Genomic DNA, 18,581 nt, shown 5'->3' with positions numbered 1-18,581 from the left:
TTTGAACAGCACCATTTGTTTGTACTGAAAAACGGGAAACAATTCAAAGAACAGTGAAATTGCAAAAAAGTGCAATTCCACAATTGTTTTTTTTTTTTTTTTTACCATATTCATTAAATGATAAAACTGACCTGCGATTATGATTCTCCACATCATTACGAGTTTTTAAGCACCAAACATGTCTAGGTTCTTTTTCATTTAACCCCTTAGTGACAGAGCCAATTTGGTACTTAATGACTAAGCCAATTTTTACAATTCTGACCACTGTCACTTTATGAAGTTATAACTCGGGAAAGCTTCAACGTATCCCACTGATCCTGAGACTGTTTTTTCGTGACATATTGTGACATTTTCACACATATTGCACTTCATGTATTTATGTACTGATGATGTTTCTGATGACGTATTCATGTACTAATGGATGTCTGTTACTATATGCACTGATAATGGCATTGGTGCTGCATTCATATACTAATGGTTGTTTGGTGATGTATTCATGAACAGATGATATAGTCATGTACTGAAGATGGCTCTGGTGCTGCATTTATTTACTGATGGTGATTCTGGTGATGTATGCATGTATGATGGTGGTTCTTGTCCTGTAGTAATTTAAATGAGATAATCCTTAATTTGTCAGTGTGATGGATGGGGGGGATTTAATGGCAGTTTACAATCCTCCTGAAAGCATATGTAGCTGTAACAGGATACCTAGCTCAGCAGGTGGTCCAGCCACACTAGCTAATTTCCAAGCTCCTATAGAAAGACCTTCTAGCAGGGGCCCGGACATATCCGATGGCACCAAAAGCGCCTCCCTAGGACTGTCCATTAAGGAGTTATGAAATATCTTCGGTTTTGAAGTTTTTAGCTGCTACATGCAAAGAGAGGGGATTTAGGTCCAGCCCAGGTGTCAGGAGGGAAGTGACCTCAAGGGATTAAATGCTTGTGTATAGCATAGCCTATTGCTTTTTCAGGAGAGGTCATGACAACCTATCTTGTGGGGAAAAGTCAAGGAACAGAGGGGACCACCAGCCTCCTATGTGGCAGCCCCACCCCACAAGTTCTTTCATCTGACTGGTAACTGATTCATTTTCTGCATACTTTGTACTACTACTATTTGTATTTGCATATCTGACAATTCTATATATGTATAACCATTGTGCATACAGTGTTTTGTCTAGTGTGCCCCTACGGCGATTAAAATATATAATTTAAACTTGGGTTGCGGTTATCTTGATCCACGAATCCACACGTCCGTGTTCTCGGTTTAACTTTCCATGCTACTGGGGCTGGTTTCTAGTCCGATATAATCCAGATAACTGACAGGGCTTATATCTAACAAGGAACTGGTGGCAGTCCTGCAGAGTGACTGTAGACTTTTCATTTTAGATGGGACAACCCCTTTAACCACTATCTGACATTACTCTGACTTAATACTAAAGGCTGACCATTTAAAGTGCATAGGACAGCATAAACGCCTGAATAAGGCCCTGTTTGTAGGAATACATTTTACAATATTAATTTCTGTCACTGGAAGTACTGGAGCAATTTACCCCTTCATGACCTTCAGGTATTGATAGGTCCAAGGTAGTGTCCCTGCATTTGATGTGGGCTCCGGCGCTAAGCCCGCATGTTTTCCTGCACATGATAGCTGATCTGATCAACTGTTATGTACCCCTAATCACGAATCCACCTGCGGTTGTTAATACGTTAAATGCCGCTGTCAATCTCTGACAGCGGTATCTAACATGCGCTAACCGAAAGAAGTCAAGACAGCAGGAGGTCGGCAGAAGACTCCCGTGCCTGTCATTGTGAACCTCATATGATTGCTGGCCCAAGGCAAACAGAAGATCATGATTTATGCTATACATAGCAGGGCTGAAGGCTTCTAAGGGGGCTATTGAAGCAAGTAAAATATTTTTTTTGTTTTAAAAAAATTAAACATGAAATTAAAACAATAAAAAAATACCAGTTTTGTATCGCTGTATTCAGAAATGTGTAATCTATCAAAATATAAAATAACAATCCTATCAGTAAATGGCGTGACGAGAAAAAAAATTAAAATGTCAGAATTATGTTTTTTTCTTTATTGAAATAAAATACAATAACAGACAATCAAAATATTGTATTTAACTCAAAACTGCATCAATAAAGTCAGCTCGGTGCCCAAAAAAAATAAGCCTTCACCCAGCCCCAAATCACAAAAAATGGAGATGTTACGAGTCTCGGAAAATGGCAACATGTCATACATGTTTGGAATCTGCATACTCGTACAAACCTGGATAATAATAATGGCAGGTCAGTTTTAGCAATTATTGAACATTGTAAACAAAACATAATTGTGGAATTGCATTTTTTTTGCAATTTCGCCACACATACGTTTTTTATCCCGTTTTCCAGTACACTATGTGGTCAAATCATTCAAGCCCTCTTACAACTATATTAACGGAAAAATAAAAAAAAGTTATGGCTCCGGGAAGAAGAGCAATAAAACGAAAACGCAAAAACTGAAAATCCCAAGGTCGTGTAAGGGTTAAAGCCCACAGAGAACCTGTCTACCCTTGTGAAGTGTTCTAGAAAAGCAAGTCAAGTGGAGAGTAAATACAGATAACAAATGAGAGGAATGGCACAGAATGCAATGAAGGGAAAGTACTAAACAAACACTTTACAGTACTACTTACTACTGCAACTATTTGTAAATATTTGCATCTTATACTCAAAACGCTATTACTATTTCATGTTTCAAGTTATGAAAGTATTTTTTTGTCTTTTAACTAAATTTAACCAAAACCTGCTAATCAGCCTCCTCTAATTCAAAAGAGCTTTCTAAGGTGCAGTGATATTTAAAGGGACACTGTCACCTGAATTTGGAGGGAACAATCTTCAGCCATGGAGGCGGGGTTTTCGGGTGTTTGATTCACCCTTTTCTTACCCGCTGGCTGCATGCTGGCTGTAATATTGGATTGAAGTTCATTCTCTGTCCTCCGTAGTACATGCCTGCACAAGGCAATCTTGCCTTGCGCAGGCGTGCACTATGGAGGACAGATAATGAACGTCAATCCAATATTGCAGCCAGCATGCAGCCAGCGGGTAAGGAAAGGGTGACTCAAACACCCGAAAACCCCACCTCCATGGCTGAAGATTGTTCCCTCCAAATTCAGGTGACAGTGTCCCTTTAAAGGGAACCTGTCAGCAGTATTGCGCTGAGTAATCTACAGACAGTGTCATTTTATACTGATTAAAATGATACCAGGGTCTTGTGACTGTGGTTTAATCTTTATTTGCAGTTTTCAGATAATAAGATCTCTCAATGTCCTACCGCTATCTTACATACTGTATATCTGCGCGGCCTGTCATGATTCCAATGGCAGGGAATCACAAAAGGACAAGCACCAACGAGCTCTAGGGTGATGGAACCTGAGCTGACCGCGACCCTAAACCTGAACACACAAATAACAATAGCCGGGGAACGTGCCTACGTTGATCCTAGACGTCTCGCACCAGCCGAAGATCTAACTTCCCCTATTAGAAGAAACACAGACCTCTCTTGCCTCCAGAGAAATACCCCACAGAAATAGCAGCCCCCCACATATAATGACGGTGAAATGAGAGGAAGGCACATACACAGTATGAAATCAGATTCAGCAAAATGAGGCCCGCTAAAACTAGATAGCAGAGGATACAAAAGTAAACTGCGCGGTCAGCAAAAAACCCTTCAAAAAACCATCCTGTAATTACTTGAACTCATGTTCCAACTCATGGAACATGAGGAGCAATTACAGCCCGCTAGAGCAACCAGCAGCAAAGAAACAATTATATGCAAGCTGGACAAGACAAAAATAAATCAAAACGTGGAACAAGAAAATCAAAAACTTAGCTTGTCCTGAAGATTACTGAAGCCAGAAGCTGAGGTAACAAAACACTCTGATAACCTTGATAGCCGGCGGGGAAATGACAAGAAAGCCCAGTTAAATAGGAAACTCCCAAATCCTAATAGAACAGGTGGACACCAGAGACAGCAGAACACAAATCACCCAGTACCATCAGTAACCACCAGAGGGAGCCCAAAAACAGAACTCACAACAGTACCCCCCCCTTGAGGAGGGGTCACCGAACCCTCACGAGAACCACCAGGGCGACCAGGATGAGCCCTATGAAAAGCGCGGACCAAATCATCAGCATGAACATCAGAGGCAACCACCCAAGAATTATCCTCCTGACCATAACCCTTCCACTTGACCAAATATTGGAGTTTCCGTCTGGAAACACGAGAATCCAAGATCTTCTCCACAACATACTCCAATTCTCCCTCCACCAGCACCGGAGCAGGAGGCTCAGGCGAAGGAACAACAGGTACCTCATACCTCCGCAACAACGACCGATGGAACACATTATGAATAGCAAACGATGCCGGGAGATCCAAACGAAACGACACAGGGTTAAGAATTTCCAAGATCCTATAAGGACCGATGAACCGAGGCTTGAACTTAGGAGAAGAGACCTTCATAGGAACAAAACGAGAAGACAACCACACCAAGTCCCCAACACGAAGTCGAGGACCCACGCGGCGACGGCGATTAGCAAACTGCTGAGCCTTCTCCTGGGACAACTTCAAATTGTCCACCACATGACTCCAAATCTGATGCAACCTATCCACCACCATGTCCACTCCAGGACAATCAGAAGGCTCCACCTGACCAGAGGAAAAACGAGGATGAAACCCCGAATTACAAAAGAAAGGAGAAACCAAGGTAGCAGAACTAGCCCGATTATTAAGGGCAAACTCGGCCAGCGGCAAAAAGGTAACCCAGTCATCCTGATCAGCAGAAACAAAACACCTCAAATAAGTTTCCAAGGTCTGATTAGTTCGCTCCGTCTGGCCATTCGTCTGAGGGTGGAATGCAGACGAAAAGGACAAATCAATGCCCATCTTAGCACAGAACGTCCGCCAAAATCTAGACACAAACTGGGATCCCCTGTCAGAAACGATGTTCTCCGGAATCCCATGCAAACGAACCACGTTCTGGAAAAACAGAGGGACCAACTCAGAGGAGGAAGGCAACTTAGGCAAGGGTACAAGATGAACCATTTTAGAAAAGCGGTCACACACAACCCAGATGACGGACATTTTTTGAGAGACAGGGAGATCCGAAATAAAGTCCATGGAAATGTGCGTCCAAGGCCTCTTCGGGATAGGCAAAGGTGACAACAATCCACTGGCTCGAGAACAGCAAGGCTTAGCCCGAGCACAAACCTCACAAGACTGCACAAAAGAACGCACATCCCTAGACAAGGAAGGCCACCAAAAAGACCTGGCCACTAAGTCTCTAGTACCAAATATTCCAGGATGACCTGCCAACGCAGAAGAATGGACCTCAGAGATGACTCTACTGGTCCAGCTATCCGGAACAAACAGTCTCTCAGGCGGACAACGATCAGGTTTACCCGCCTGAAACTCCTGCAAAGCACGTCGCAAGTCTGGGAATACGGCCGACAAAATCACCCCATCCCTAAGGATACCAGTGGGCTCAGAATTTCCAGGGGAGTCAGGCACAAAACTCCTAGAAAGAGCATCCGCCTTCACATTCTTTGAACCTGGCAGGTATGAAACCACAAAATTGAAACGAGAGAAAAACAGTGACCAACGAGCCTGTCTAGGATTCAGACGCCTGGCAGACTCAAGGTAAATCAGATTTTTGTGATCAGTCAAGACCATCACACGATGTCTAGCACCCTCCAGCCAATGACGCCACTCCTCAAATGCCCACTTCATGGCCAAAAGTTCCCGATTACCCACATCATAATTCCGCTCAGCGGGCGAAAATTTTCTAGAAAAGAACGCACATGGCTTCATCACCGAACAATCGGGGCTTCTCTGTGACAAAACCGCCCCCGCTCCAATCTCGGAAGCATCAACCTCAACTTGGAAAGGAAGCGAAACATCAGGCTGACGCAACACAGGAGCAGAAGAAAACCGGCGTTTAAGTTCCTGAAAGGCCTCCACAGCCGCAGGAGACCAATCAGCAACATCAGCACCCTTCTTAGTCAAATCCGTCAAAGGCTTAACAACACTAGAAAAATTAGTTATAAAACGACGATAGAAATTAGCAAAGCCCAAGAACTTCTGCAAACTCTTAAGAGATGCAGGCTGCGTCCAGTCACAAATAGCCCGAACCTTGACGGGATCCATCTCAATAGTAGAAGGGGAAAAAATATACCCCAAGAAAGAAATCTTCTGGACTCCAAAGAGACACTTTGAGCCCTTTACAAACAAGGAATTAGCCCGCAGGACCTGAAACACCTTCCTGACCTGCTGAACATGAGACTCCCAGTCATCAGAAAAAAACAAAATATCATCCAAATACACAATCATAAATGTATCCAGATATTCACGGAAAATATCGTGCATAAAGGACTGGAAGACTGAAGGAGCATTAGAAAGTCCGAAAGGCATTACCAAATACTCAAAATGGCCCTCAGGCGTATTAAATGCGGTTTTCCACTCATCACCTTGCTTTATTCGTATAAGATTATACGCACCCCGGAGATCAATCTTAGTGAACCATTTAGCCCCCTTAATGCGAGCAAACAAATCAGTCAACAAAGGCAAAGGATACTGATATTTTACGGTAATCTTATTCAAAAGATGATAATCTATACAAGGTCTCAAGGACCCATCTTTCTTGGCCACGAAAAAAAAAACCTGCTCCCAAAGGAGACGAAGATGGACGGATATGTCCCTTTTCCAAGGACTCCTTAACATAATCCCGCATAGCAGTATGCTCTGGCACTGACAGATTGAACAAACGACCTTTAGGAAATTTACTACCAGGAATTAAATCTATAGCACAATCGCAATCCCTGTGAGGAGGAAGCGAACTGAGCTTAGGCTCCTCAAAAACATCCCGATAATCCGACAAAAATACAGGAACCTCAGAAGGAGTAGATGAAGCGATAGAAATCGGAGGTGCATCATCATGAACCCCCTGACATCCCCAGCTTAACACAGACATTGTTTTCCAGTCAAGGACTGGATTATGAGTTTGTAACCATGGCAGACCAAGTACTAGAACATCATGTAAATTATACAACACCAGGAAGCGAATCACCTCCTGATGAACGGGAGTCATACGCATGGTCACTTGTGTCCAGTACTGAGGTTTATTCATAGCTAAAGGTGTAGAGTCAATTCCCTTCAAAGGAATAGGGACTTCCAGAGGCTCAAGACTAAACCCACATCGCTTGGCAAATGACCAATCCATAAGACTCAGGGCAGCGCCTGAATCTACATAGGCATCGACGGAAATGGATGATAATGAGCAAATCAGAGTCACAGACAGAATGAACTTAGACTGTAACGTACTAATGGCAACAGACTTATCAACCTTTTTTGTGCGTTTAGAGCATGCTGATATAACATGAGCTGAATCACCACAATAAAAGCACAACCCATTTTTCCGCCTATAGTTTTGCCGTTCACTTCTAGACTGAACTCTATCACATTGCATTGTCTCAAGTGCCTGTTCAGAAGACACCGCCAAATGGTGCACAGGTTTGCGCTCCCGTAAACGCCGATCAATCTGAATAGCCATAGTCATAGACTCATTCAGACCCGTAGGCGCAGGGAACCCCACCATAACATCTTTAATGGCCTCAGAAAGGCCATCTCTGAACTTTGCAGCCAGGGCGCACTCATTCCACTGAGTAAGCACTGACCATTTCCGAAATTTTTGACAATATATTTCTGCTTCATCTTGCCCCTGAGAGAGAGCTAATAAAGCTTTTTCAGCCTGAATCTCTTGGTTAGGTTCCTCATAGAGCAAACCCAATGCCAGAAAAAACGCATCCACATTAAGCAACGCAGGATCCCCTGGTGCCAATGCAAATGCCCAATTTTGAGGGTCACCCCGCAGGAAAGATATAATAATCTTAACCTGCTGAGCAGGGTCTCCAGAAGAGCGAGATTTCAAAGAAAGGAACAGCTTGCAATTGTTCCTAAAATTCAGAAAACTAGATCTATCTCCAGCAAAGAACTCTGGAATAGGAATTCTAGGTTCAGACATAGGAGCATGTACAACAAAATCTTGTATATTTTGAACCTTAGCAGCAAGATTATTCAAGCTGGAAGCTAAACTCTGGACGTCCATGATAAACAGCTAAGGTCAGAGCCATTCAAGGATTAAAGGTACCTTCACACATAACGATATTGTTAACGATATCGTTGCTATTTGTGACGTAGCAACGATATCGTTAATGAAATCGTTCTGTGTGACAGCGACCAACGATCAGGCCCCTGCTGGGAGATCGTTGGTTGCTGAATAAAGTCCAGAACTTTATTTCGTCGCTGGACTCCTGCTGACATCGCTGGATCGGCGTGTGTGACACCGAACCAGCGATGTCTTCACTGGTAACCAGGGTAAACATCGGGTAACTAAGCGCAGGGCCGCGCTTAGTAACCCGATGTTTACCCTGGATACCATGCTAAAAGTAAAAAAAAACAAACACTAGATACTTACCTAACGCTGTCTGTCCTCCAGCGCTGCGCTCTGCTTCTCTGCTCTCCTCCTGTACTGTCTGTGAGCCGGAAAGCAGAGCGGTGACGTCACCGCTCTGCTTTCCGGCTCACAGACAGTGCAGGAGGAGTGCAGAGCACAGCGCTGGAGGACAGACAGCGTTAGGTAAGTATCTAGTGTTTGTTTTTTTTAACTTTTAGCATGGTATCCAGGGTAAACATCGGGTTACTAAGCGCGGCCCTGCGCCTAGTTACCCGATATTTACCCTGGTTACCGGCATCGTTGGTCGCTGGAGAGCGGTCTGTGTGACAGCTCTCCAGCGACCAAACAGCGACGCTGCAGCGATCCGGATCGTTGTCGGTATCGCTGCAGCGTCGCTTAATGTGAAGGGGCCTTAAGAGGAGGAAAAAAAAAAAAAATCAGCCAGGCTGCAATTAGGGCTAGGCAGCAACCTCAGAGGAGAAAAAAAAAAAAAACTTCCTCAGACTCCTTTTCCTCCTACTTCAGCCCAAACATTTTGTGGCCGGCTATACTGTCATGATTCCAATGGCAGGGAATCACAAAAGGACAAGCACCAACGAGCTCTAGGGTGATGGAACCTGAGCTGACCGCGACCCTAAACCTGAACACACAAATAACAATAGCCGGGGAACGTGCCTACGTTGATCCTAGACGTCTCGCACCAGCCGAAGATCTAACTTCCCCTATTAGAAGAAACACAGACCTCTCTTGCCTCCAGAGAAATACCCCACAGAAATAGCAGCCCCCCACATATAATGACGGTGAAATGAGAGGAAGGCACATACACAGTATGAAATCAGATTCATCAAAATGAGGCCCGCTAAAACTAGATAGCAGAGGATACAAAAGTAAACTGCGCGGTCAGCAAAAAACCCTTCAAAAAACCATCCTGTAATTACTTGAACTCATGTTCCAACTCATGGAACATGAGGAGCAATTACAGCCCGCTAGAGCAACCAGCAGCAAAGAAACAATTATATGCAAGCTGGACAAGACAAAAATAAATCAAAACGTGGAACAAGAAAATCAAAAACTTAGCTTGTCCTGAAGATTACTGAAGCCAGAAGCTGAGGTAACAAAACACTCTGATAACCTTGATAGCCGGCGGGAAAATGACAAGAAAGCCCAGTTAAATAGGAAACTCCCAAATCCTAATAGAACAGGTGGACACCAGAGACAGCAGAACACAAATCACCCAGTACCATCAGTAACCACCAGAGGGAGCCCAAAAACAGAACTCACAACAGCGGCCGGCACCATTTTGGTGGAGACCAGAAAGCAATATGGCAGTGTTGTCTGCACAGTAGCATCTATCGCTTTCCGAATTATGCTACTCCGCAGGCACGGCCGGTGCAATTTCGAGGAAGATTTTTTTTTCTAAAGAAAGTTATTTGATCAAATAAAATAAAAATATGGATATTATAAATCCGACCATGCTACCGCTGCGGCACCTGCATGATGAATGTAATTTATTTTTTTTCTAACCATATTATATTCAGTATGTAAAATAGGGGGCAGGTCACTGTGGAATCAGAGACCTAACATAAGCCATAAGGATGCACATGTAAGCAGCGCACCACATAAAAACGCCCCCCTCACAGGCCGCCCTGAAGCACGAGCTTTTCATTAACTGAAAACTACAAATAAAGATTAAACAACAAACACTAGATGGAGTTCATCAACCCAGGTATCATTTTAGTCAGTATAACGGTGCCAACCTGACACTGTCTATAAGTTACTCAGCACAATCCTGCTGAGAGGTTCCCTTTAATTTCATGGTATTGTTTAGTAGTCATGCACTGATGGTTTCCATTTGTTGCTAACCTCTTTAAAGTAAATACAGTGCCTACAAGTAGTATTCAACCCCCTGCAGATTTAGCAGGTTTACACATTTGGAATTAACTTGACATTGTGACATTTGGACTGTAGATCAGCCTGGAAGTGTGAAATGCACTGCAGCAAAAAAGAATGTTATTTCTTTGTTTATTTTTTTTTAAATTGTGAAAAGTCTTTTCAGAGGGTCATTTATTATTCAACTCCTCAACCCACCAGAATTCTGTTTGGTTCCCCTAAAGTATTAAGAAGTGTTCAGGCACAAAGAACAATGAGCTTCACATGTTTGGATTAACTGTCTCTTTTTCCAGCCTTTTCTGACTATTTAAGACCCTATCCAAACTTGTGAACAGCACTCATACATGGTCAACATGGGAAAGACAAAGGAGCATTCCAAGGCCATCAGAGACAAGATCGTGGAGAGTCACAAGGCTGGCAAGGGGTACAAAACCCTTTCCAAGGAGTTGGGCCTACCTGTCTCCACTGTTGGGAGCATCATCCGGACGTGGAAGGCTTATGGAACTACTGTTAGCCTTCCACGGCCTGGACAGCCTTTGAAAGTTTCCTCCCGTGCCGAGGCCAGGCTTGTCCGAAGAGTCAAGGCTAACCCAAGGACAACAAGGAAGGAGCTCCGGGAAGATCTCATGGCAGTGGGGACATTGGTTTCAGTCAATACCATAAGTAACGTACTCCACCGCAATGGTCTCCGTTCCAGACGAGCTCGTAAGGTACCTTTACTTTCAAAGCGTCATGTCAAGGCTCGTCTACAGTTTGCTCATGATCACTTGGAGGACTCTGAGACTGACTGGTTCAAGGTTCTCTGGTCTGATGAGATCAAGATCGAGATCTTTGGTGCCAACCACACACGTGACGTTTGGAGACTGGATGGCACTGCATACGACCCCAAAAATACCATCCCTACAGTCAAGCATGGTGGTGGCAGCATCATGCTGTGGGGCTGTTTCTCAGCCAAGGGGCCTGGCCATCTAGTCCGCATCCATGGGAAGATGGATAGCACGGCCTACCTGGAGATTTTGGCCAAGAACCTCCGCTCCTCCATCAAGGATCTTAAGATGGGTCATCATTTCATCTTCCAACAAGACAACGACCCAAAGCACACAGCCAAGAAAACCAAGGCCTGGTTCAAGAGGCAAAAAATCAAGGTGTTGCAGTGGCCTAGTCAGTCTCCTGACCTTAACCCAATTAAAAACTTGTGGAAGGAGCTCAAGATTAAAGTCCACATGAGACACCCAAAGAACCTAGATAACTTGGAGAAGATCTGCATGGAGGAGTGGGCCAAGATAACTCCAGAGACCTGTGCCGGCCTGATCAGGTCTTATAAAAGACGATTATTAGCTGTAATTGCAAACAAAGGTTATTCCACAAAATATTAAACCTAGGGGTTGAATAATAATTGACCCACACTTTTATGTTTAAAATTTACAAAAATTTAACTGAGCAACAAAACTTTTTGGTTTGTAAGATTTATGCATCTGTTAATAAATCCTGCTCTTGTTTGAAGTCTGAAGGCTCTAACTTATTTGCATCTTATTAAACCTGCTAAATCTGCAGGGGGTTGAATACTACTTGTAGGCATTGTATGTTGCAAAATTTATTTTTGTATTAATAATTATTGATTACATAATTTTTAATAAAAATGACATGTACTGTTTTAATTAGTATTAACTAATTTTTTCATGCAGCCATTGTCATGTAATTTTCATAACCAGCAGAGGCAAAGCTCTGGGGTGGATGTTAATAACCTGGGAAAAGGGACAATATTCCAAAAGGTTCCCAGACTATTAATAACAGCTCACAGCTGTTTGCTTAGGCTACTTTCACACTAGCGTCGGAATCTCCCCGTCGCAATGCGTCGGGCAGAGATTCCGACGCTAGCGTTTGACGCACTGCACAACGGGTGCAGCGGATGCATTTCTCCGGCGCATCCGCTGCCCCATTGTGAGGTGCGGGGAGGTGGGGGCGGAGTTCCGGCCGCGCATGCGCGGTCGGAAAAAGTGGTTTGTCAGGAGCAAAAACTTTACATTTAACGTTTTTTGCTCCCGGCGGTCCGCCACAACACGGCGCAACCGTCGCACGACGGTTGCGACGTGTGGCAAAGCGTCGCAATGCGTCGCCAATGTTAATCTATGGGGCAAAAACGCATCCTGCAAACAACTTTGCAGGATGCGTTTTTTTGCCATAAACGACGCATTGCGACGTCTGGCAAAAAACGCCAGTGTGAAAGTACCTTAGCCTTTCCTGGTGAATTTATGGGGACCCCAGAAAAAAAAATCACGTTGGGTCCCCAATAAATTCGAACCAGCAAAGGTTTAACAGACAGCTGTGGGCTGATATTGATAGTCTGTGAAGGGACCAGAGATATTGCCCCCAGGCTACCAACATCGGCCCTCAGCCGCCCCAGAAATTGCACATAAGATGCGCCAAATCTGGGGCTTAGCCTCACTCTTCCCACTTGCCTTGTGTCAGTGGCAAGTAGGGTAATAGGATTGGAGTTGATATCAGCTTTGCATTGTCAGCTGACATCAAGCCCAAAGGTTAGTAATGGAATGCCTCTATAAGACGCCCCATTACTAACCCCATAGTAAGTTTTTAAATAAACACACAGCAAGAATAAAATCTTGAAATAAAACTCAACTCCATGTTTACACATTTATTAAAAAATAAAAAACAAAGTTGTACTCACCTTTACGCCTAAAATCCATTGAAGCGCATGTTCCCTATAAAAAAAACTAAATTAATAAGCAACCATATCCCTCATCTGTCCGACATGAGGATAATCCATCCTGTCCCACACCGAAATCCATCTCTGTGACATCTGGTTTACAAACTAAACAGTGGCGTTATGTGACCATCCAGGCTAAAAACCAGGAGAAAATGAGCTGCTGCAAGTGCAGCTACAGTGACGAGCGGTGACGTCATAGAGGTTACCGTCGATCACTGAAGCTGCGTTCCCACAAGCAGTTCACAGACGGGATGATGAACTACGGTGAATCAATGAGAGGTCTCCTGGTTTTCAGCCTGAACGATCGCATCATGTTATCGTTAAGTTTGAAAACCAGATGTCGAAGAGATGGATTATGATGTGTTATTTCAAATAAAGTATTTTATTCTTGCTGTGCGTTTATTTCAAAACTTACTATGGGGTTCATAATGGGTGTTGAAAATACAAAGCTGACATGATCACCAGTAAAGGCTAAGCAAACAGCTGTGAGCTGTTATTAATAGCCTGAAAACCTTTTGAGATATTGTCCCTTTTCCCAGATTATTAACATCAGCCTCCAGCCATGGGTTTTCCCTCTGCTGTTTGTGAAAATCACATGGGAGCCAACGGTATTTTTAAAAAAAAATTTAATTCTTAATTTTACACAGTGGGTACTGAATACAACTCTCATCATTGTCACCTGGTCATGTGATCACAGGAAGATCAGGCGACAATGATGAGAGATGCCTTCAGCAGCCGGCGCTTGGGATCAGTGCAAACTGTACTGCTTTTCCCAGGTGCCAGTACGTGTCACACAGATAGCACACGGATGCCACACAGATGTGAATCACAGACACACAGCAAATGGATGCGTGGATGTCACACACGTACATACGGATGTCACACGAACATGGACCACAGATCTCACCAGTACTGTTTTTTCCTGTGCAGGAATCACCAGGACGTGTGAAGCAAGTCTTACAAACCACAAATACAGTAGCCTCAGAGTATAACAAACTGTGGTTGGTATCTGACAGCATCTCCTACACTGACTGTCTCACCTGGGAACGCCCCCTGGGTTGTCCAGTTCTCAGCTGTGGGAGGAGTTGTGAGCTATTTTAGTGTTGTCCAGAGCAGTGCTTTTAACTACAATTTCCCTTGTCACTGCTCACACAGTGTATCTAACCCCATCCTGTGTGATACACACCATGTATTTAACCCCATTCTGTGTGATGCACTGGGTGTATCTAATCTCATCCTGAATGATACACTGTGTGCATCATACAAGATGGATTAAATATAGGCTTAGCGGAGCATAACTAAACCCCATACTACGTGACACACTATGGGTATCTAATCCAAACGCATAATACAGTCCACCGTATTTAATTCCAGTGAGGGATAAAGTTTACATATCTAATAACAGAGCGAGATATAGTCCCAGTATTTAATCCCAGCACATGATACAATCTACTGAGCCACGTATCTAATCCAAGTGCGTGATACAGTCAACGTATCTAATCCTACTGCATTTTATATTCTGCGTATCTACTCCCAGTGTGTGATACAGGCTTCGTGTCTAAACCCCAGCTTATGATACAGTTAATATTTAAAGAAAATTAAACTAGTACATTACATTTTAGCAATTTTTCAAAAACTTTTTTTTTTCATGACATTCCCTTTAAAACAGACAACCACAGAGTTACTTACTTTGTCCAGTGAATGCAAGCATCTGTTGCAGATGAAATGTTAGAATAATATCCCACAGGACATGGAGTGCAGACAGTATTCTTATTTGACTGAACTATGAGGGGGAAAAAATGCAAACTGTAAGGTGCATGTTCCTGAAATATCTACTAGTAAATAAATTGTACAAAACAGATCATTCTGAAAATGCTCCACCACCCCCAAAAAGAGCAGCCATTCATGTCACACTGAGTAGTTACCTGGTAATTGCACTCCAAATCCAGGGAGACACCTGTCATTCTCCATACATATGTCTTGTTTTACATCAAAGTAATATCCTTCAAAGCACTCACATTCCCGAGGGTATGTACTGTTCCCCTTAAAAGTCTCGCGTAATGCATTTCCTGCCAGAAGACAAGTTTCATAGTTGTACATGTAATTCTGCAATTCATATGGATCGAATCTTCCACGCAATTCAATAACACAAATTAAAAAATTCTTTATAGGAATAACGACAATCTACAAAAAAAAGTGTTTCATATTTAAATAAATCCGAATAGTTTTAGGTTATGTTTTCACTGTATTTTACCCTTACATCGGTGGTTTCTTCGGAGCTTACATCTGAAGCCCTGGAAGTTACTACCGGTATGTACTTTGTCAGACATCACTTTTGGCAATATATGTCTATTTGAAGCAGGCTACAAGATGTGTTGCCTGCGTTTTGAAGCCCACCTCAATTTGGCTTATATGATCTGATAATGGACATCGTGTCTGCATCATTACAGTCAATGCTCCTGTCAGTACATACACCAGAATCCAGATTCCAGGGCTTCAGACATGAGCCCTGAAGGAGCCAGACATGATGGTAAAACACCAAGTGAACATAGCCTTAGACTGAAAAGTTACACTGTGTTACAAAGGTTTTGTCCCTCGGACAATTTTGAGTGTTCCTGATAGATTTTTTTCATGCTGATTTCAGAAATTACTTCAGATTTTTCCTATCACGTAAGGTTTTTGAGAAATTATACGAAACATTACAATGTGTTAGGCTGCCGTCACACTGTCAGTATTTGGTCAGTATTTTACATCAGTATTTCTCAGCCAAAACCAGGAGTGGGTGATAAATGCAGAAGTGGTGCATATGTTTCTATTAGACTTTTCCCTCTATTTGTTCCACTCCTGATTTTGGCTTACAAATACTGATGTAAAATACAGACCAAATACTGCTAGTGTGACGGCAGCCTTAGAATTCTAAAAACTCATATGAAATTTTTCTGAAACAGTATTTTCTGAATTTTCCACTGAAATAACATAAATCGCTGATCTACACATATACAAGCACTTATGCGAATTGCACGCAGGCGCAGTCAATCATTCGGCTGACCGTGTGCGGAGCGTACCACATCTCCTGTGCATGGGGAGGAATCAAAAGACAATTCTGACTTTACAGCAAGAGATTGAGGTAAAATATTTCACTGACCGTTTTTAAACAATATTTTCATATTGTTTTTGATGGCAGATTGCTATGAGTGCCGCCCTGTGGTCGGCGCTCATAGCAAGCATGTAAATCTGCTGCATAGAGGTGAGCTAAGCATCACCTCTATGTAGCAGAGGCAATCATGCTATGGCAGCTTCTAGCCTCCTATGGAGACTATTGAAGCATGCCAAAAGTAAAAAAAAAAAAATTGTTTACAAATATAAAAAAAAACAAACAAAAAAAAACATGAAAGTTCAAATCACCCCCTTTCGCCCCAATCAAAATAAAGCAATGAAAAAAAAAAAAATCAAACCTACACATATTTGGTATCGCCGCGTTCAGAATCGCCCGATCTATCAATAAGAAAAAAGAATTAACCTGATTGCTAAACGGTGTAGTGATAAAAAAAAATCACAACCCCAGAATGACTTTTTTTCGTCGTCACGACATTGCATTAAAATGCAATAACGGGCGATCAAAAGAACGTATCTGCACAGAAGTGGTATAATTAAAAACGTTAGCTCGGCATGCAAACGATTAGCCTGCACCCAACCCGAAATCACAAAAAATGGAGATGGTACAGGTCTAGAAAAATTGCGCAATTTATTTCTTTATTTTTTTAAGCAAACTTTGATTTTTTTTTCACCACTTCGATAAAAGAGAACCTAGACATGTTTGGTGTCTATGAACTCGTAATGACCTGGAGAATCATAATGGCAGGTCAGTTTTAGCATTTAGTGAACCTAGCAAAAAAGCCCAACAAAAAGCAAGTGTGGGATTGCACTTTTTTTGCAATTTCACCGCACTTGGAATTTTTTTCCCGTTTTTGAGTACACGACAAAGTAAAACCAATTGTGTAGTTCAAAAGTACAACTTGTTCTGCAAAAAATAAGCCCTCACATGGCCATATTGACAGAAAATTAAAAAAAGTTATGGCTCTGGGAAGGAGGGGAGTGAAAAACGAAAACTCATAAAAAGCTTTGGTCATGAAGGGGTTAAAACCTTCCATGATACAGACTTTTGGAGCACATATTCGTGTTCAGCATATCAAAATCTATAAGATACAATAAGTCTACGTTCACATTAGCGTCGCGTCGCTGTTGCGTCGGCGACGCAGCGGCGACGCACGGAAAAACGCGTGCAAACGCGCGCGTTTTGCGACGCGTGCGTCGTTTTTTGCCGAAATCGGACGCAAGAAAAATGCAACTTGTAGCGTTTTCTTGCGTCCGACGCTAGCGTCTAAAACGACGCACGTGTCGGAAAACGCGTGCAAAAAGACGCACGCGTCCCCTATGTTAAACATAGGGGCGCGTCGCCGACGCAACAGCGACGCACATTAGCGTAACGCTAATGTGAACGTAGCCTAATAATAATACAATTTCTCAGGTGACAAGAACTTCCCTGAAATTTGTTGCGCAGTGTTATCAGTGTGATGAGGGTATTTATGTATGGTCACTGTAATGACTTGTGATCAACAATTAGATAGATAGGGTTTTGGGAGCAGAATGTTAAGGTCAGTAAAAGAACAATCTCACTTTCTATTCCAATTATCTCCCAGAAATGTACATATTTTCCTTTCAGTTGGCGGGTTCTAAGTATAGATAAAACCACAGCACCACAAGTCAAAAACACATGTTGTCTCCATAACAGGCAATAAACAAATATGTTTATAACAAAAATACATCTAAATAATATACATGCTTTCTGCCCCTCAAATCATATTCGTATCCTGACAGTAGACACCATAACCGATTCAAAACTTGCTTCTTTCCATAGCAAATCATTTTGAGCAAGGAAACACAAAATCATACTGTAACATTCCACACATAGGTGGGGCACACCAACTTCAACCACAAAACCCACCAATCCTAACATCCCACTTCTCTTTGCTTGATCAAATGCTAAAGAAATGAAAAAAAAAATGGTAATCATGCATAACTATATGTAAGCATGTGGTGACCACATAAAGAAATGAACACTGCAGGCATAGACTGAATGATAACATGAGCACAGAAGCCAAACTGTAAAGAAACATTTCTCGCCTCATTAGGACATAACTACTGCTTCCTTAGTTATATCACAACTAAAGTGGTTGTCCTAAGATCCTATCTTCAGTACCTCATCTGCCTCCCGGCTACCTGCTTGCCAAGAACTTATTCAAAATTACCTCTGTTCTCAGGAATGGTGGTTTTTAACTCTATATTACAGTTGTTTCCTAGGTTACCAGCCACCTCAGAGGTGGCTAATCTCCTAGCCCTGCTCTGAAGCTGAATCACTAGATCTGGCCACCTTAAGTGCCCCTCTGGTCCTCCAATGCTGCAGAAGGTGAGCC

General features: G+C 42.7%; 1 protein-coding gene across 1 annotated transcript in view; it reads right to left on the bottom strand.

Moving 5' to 3' along the window:
* The window catches only part of TNFRSF11A (TNF receptor superfamily member 11a), a 203,780-nt gene that overhangs the window by 30,762 nt on the left and 154,437 nt on the right, over nucleotides 1-18,581 (bottom strand). The window contains exons 4-5 of the mRNA XM_069730634.1: nucleotides 15,033-15,176; nucleotides 14,797-14,890 (exon numbers count right to left, since the gene is read on the bottom strand). Of these exons, the coding sequence (XP_069586735.1) occupies nucleotides 14,797-14,890; nucleotides 15,033-15,176 (238 nt within the window). The remainder of the gene's footprint in view (nucleotides 1-14,796; nucleotides 14,891-15,032; nucleotides 15,177-18,581) is intronic.

The sequence above is a fragment of the Ranitomeya imitator genome, chromosome 6 (genome assembly GCF_032444005.1).
Source record: "Ranitomeya imitator isolate aRanImi1 chromosome 6, aRanImi1.pri, whole genome shotgun sequence".
Classification (NCBI taxonomy): Eukaryota; Metazoa; Chordata; class Amphibia; order Anura; family Dendrobatidae; genus Ranitomeya; species Ranitomeya imitator.
The sequence above is the reverse complement of the archived record's forward strand: the minus strand, read 5'-3'. Positions and strand labels throughout refer to the sequence as shown.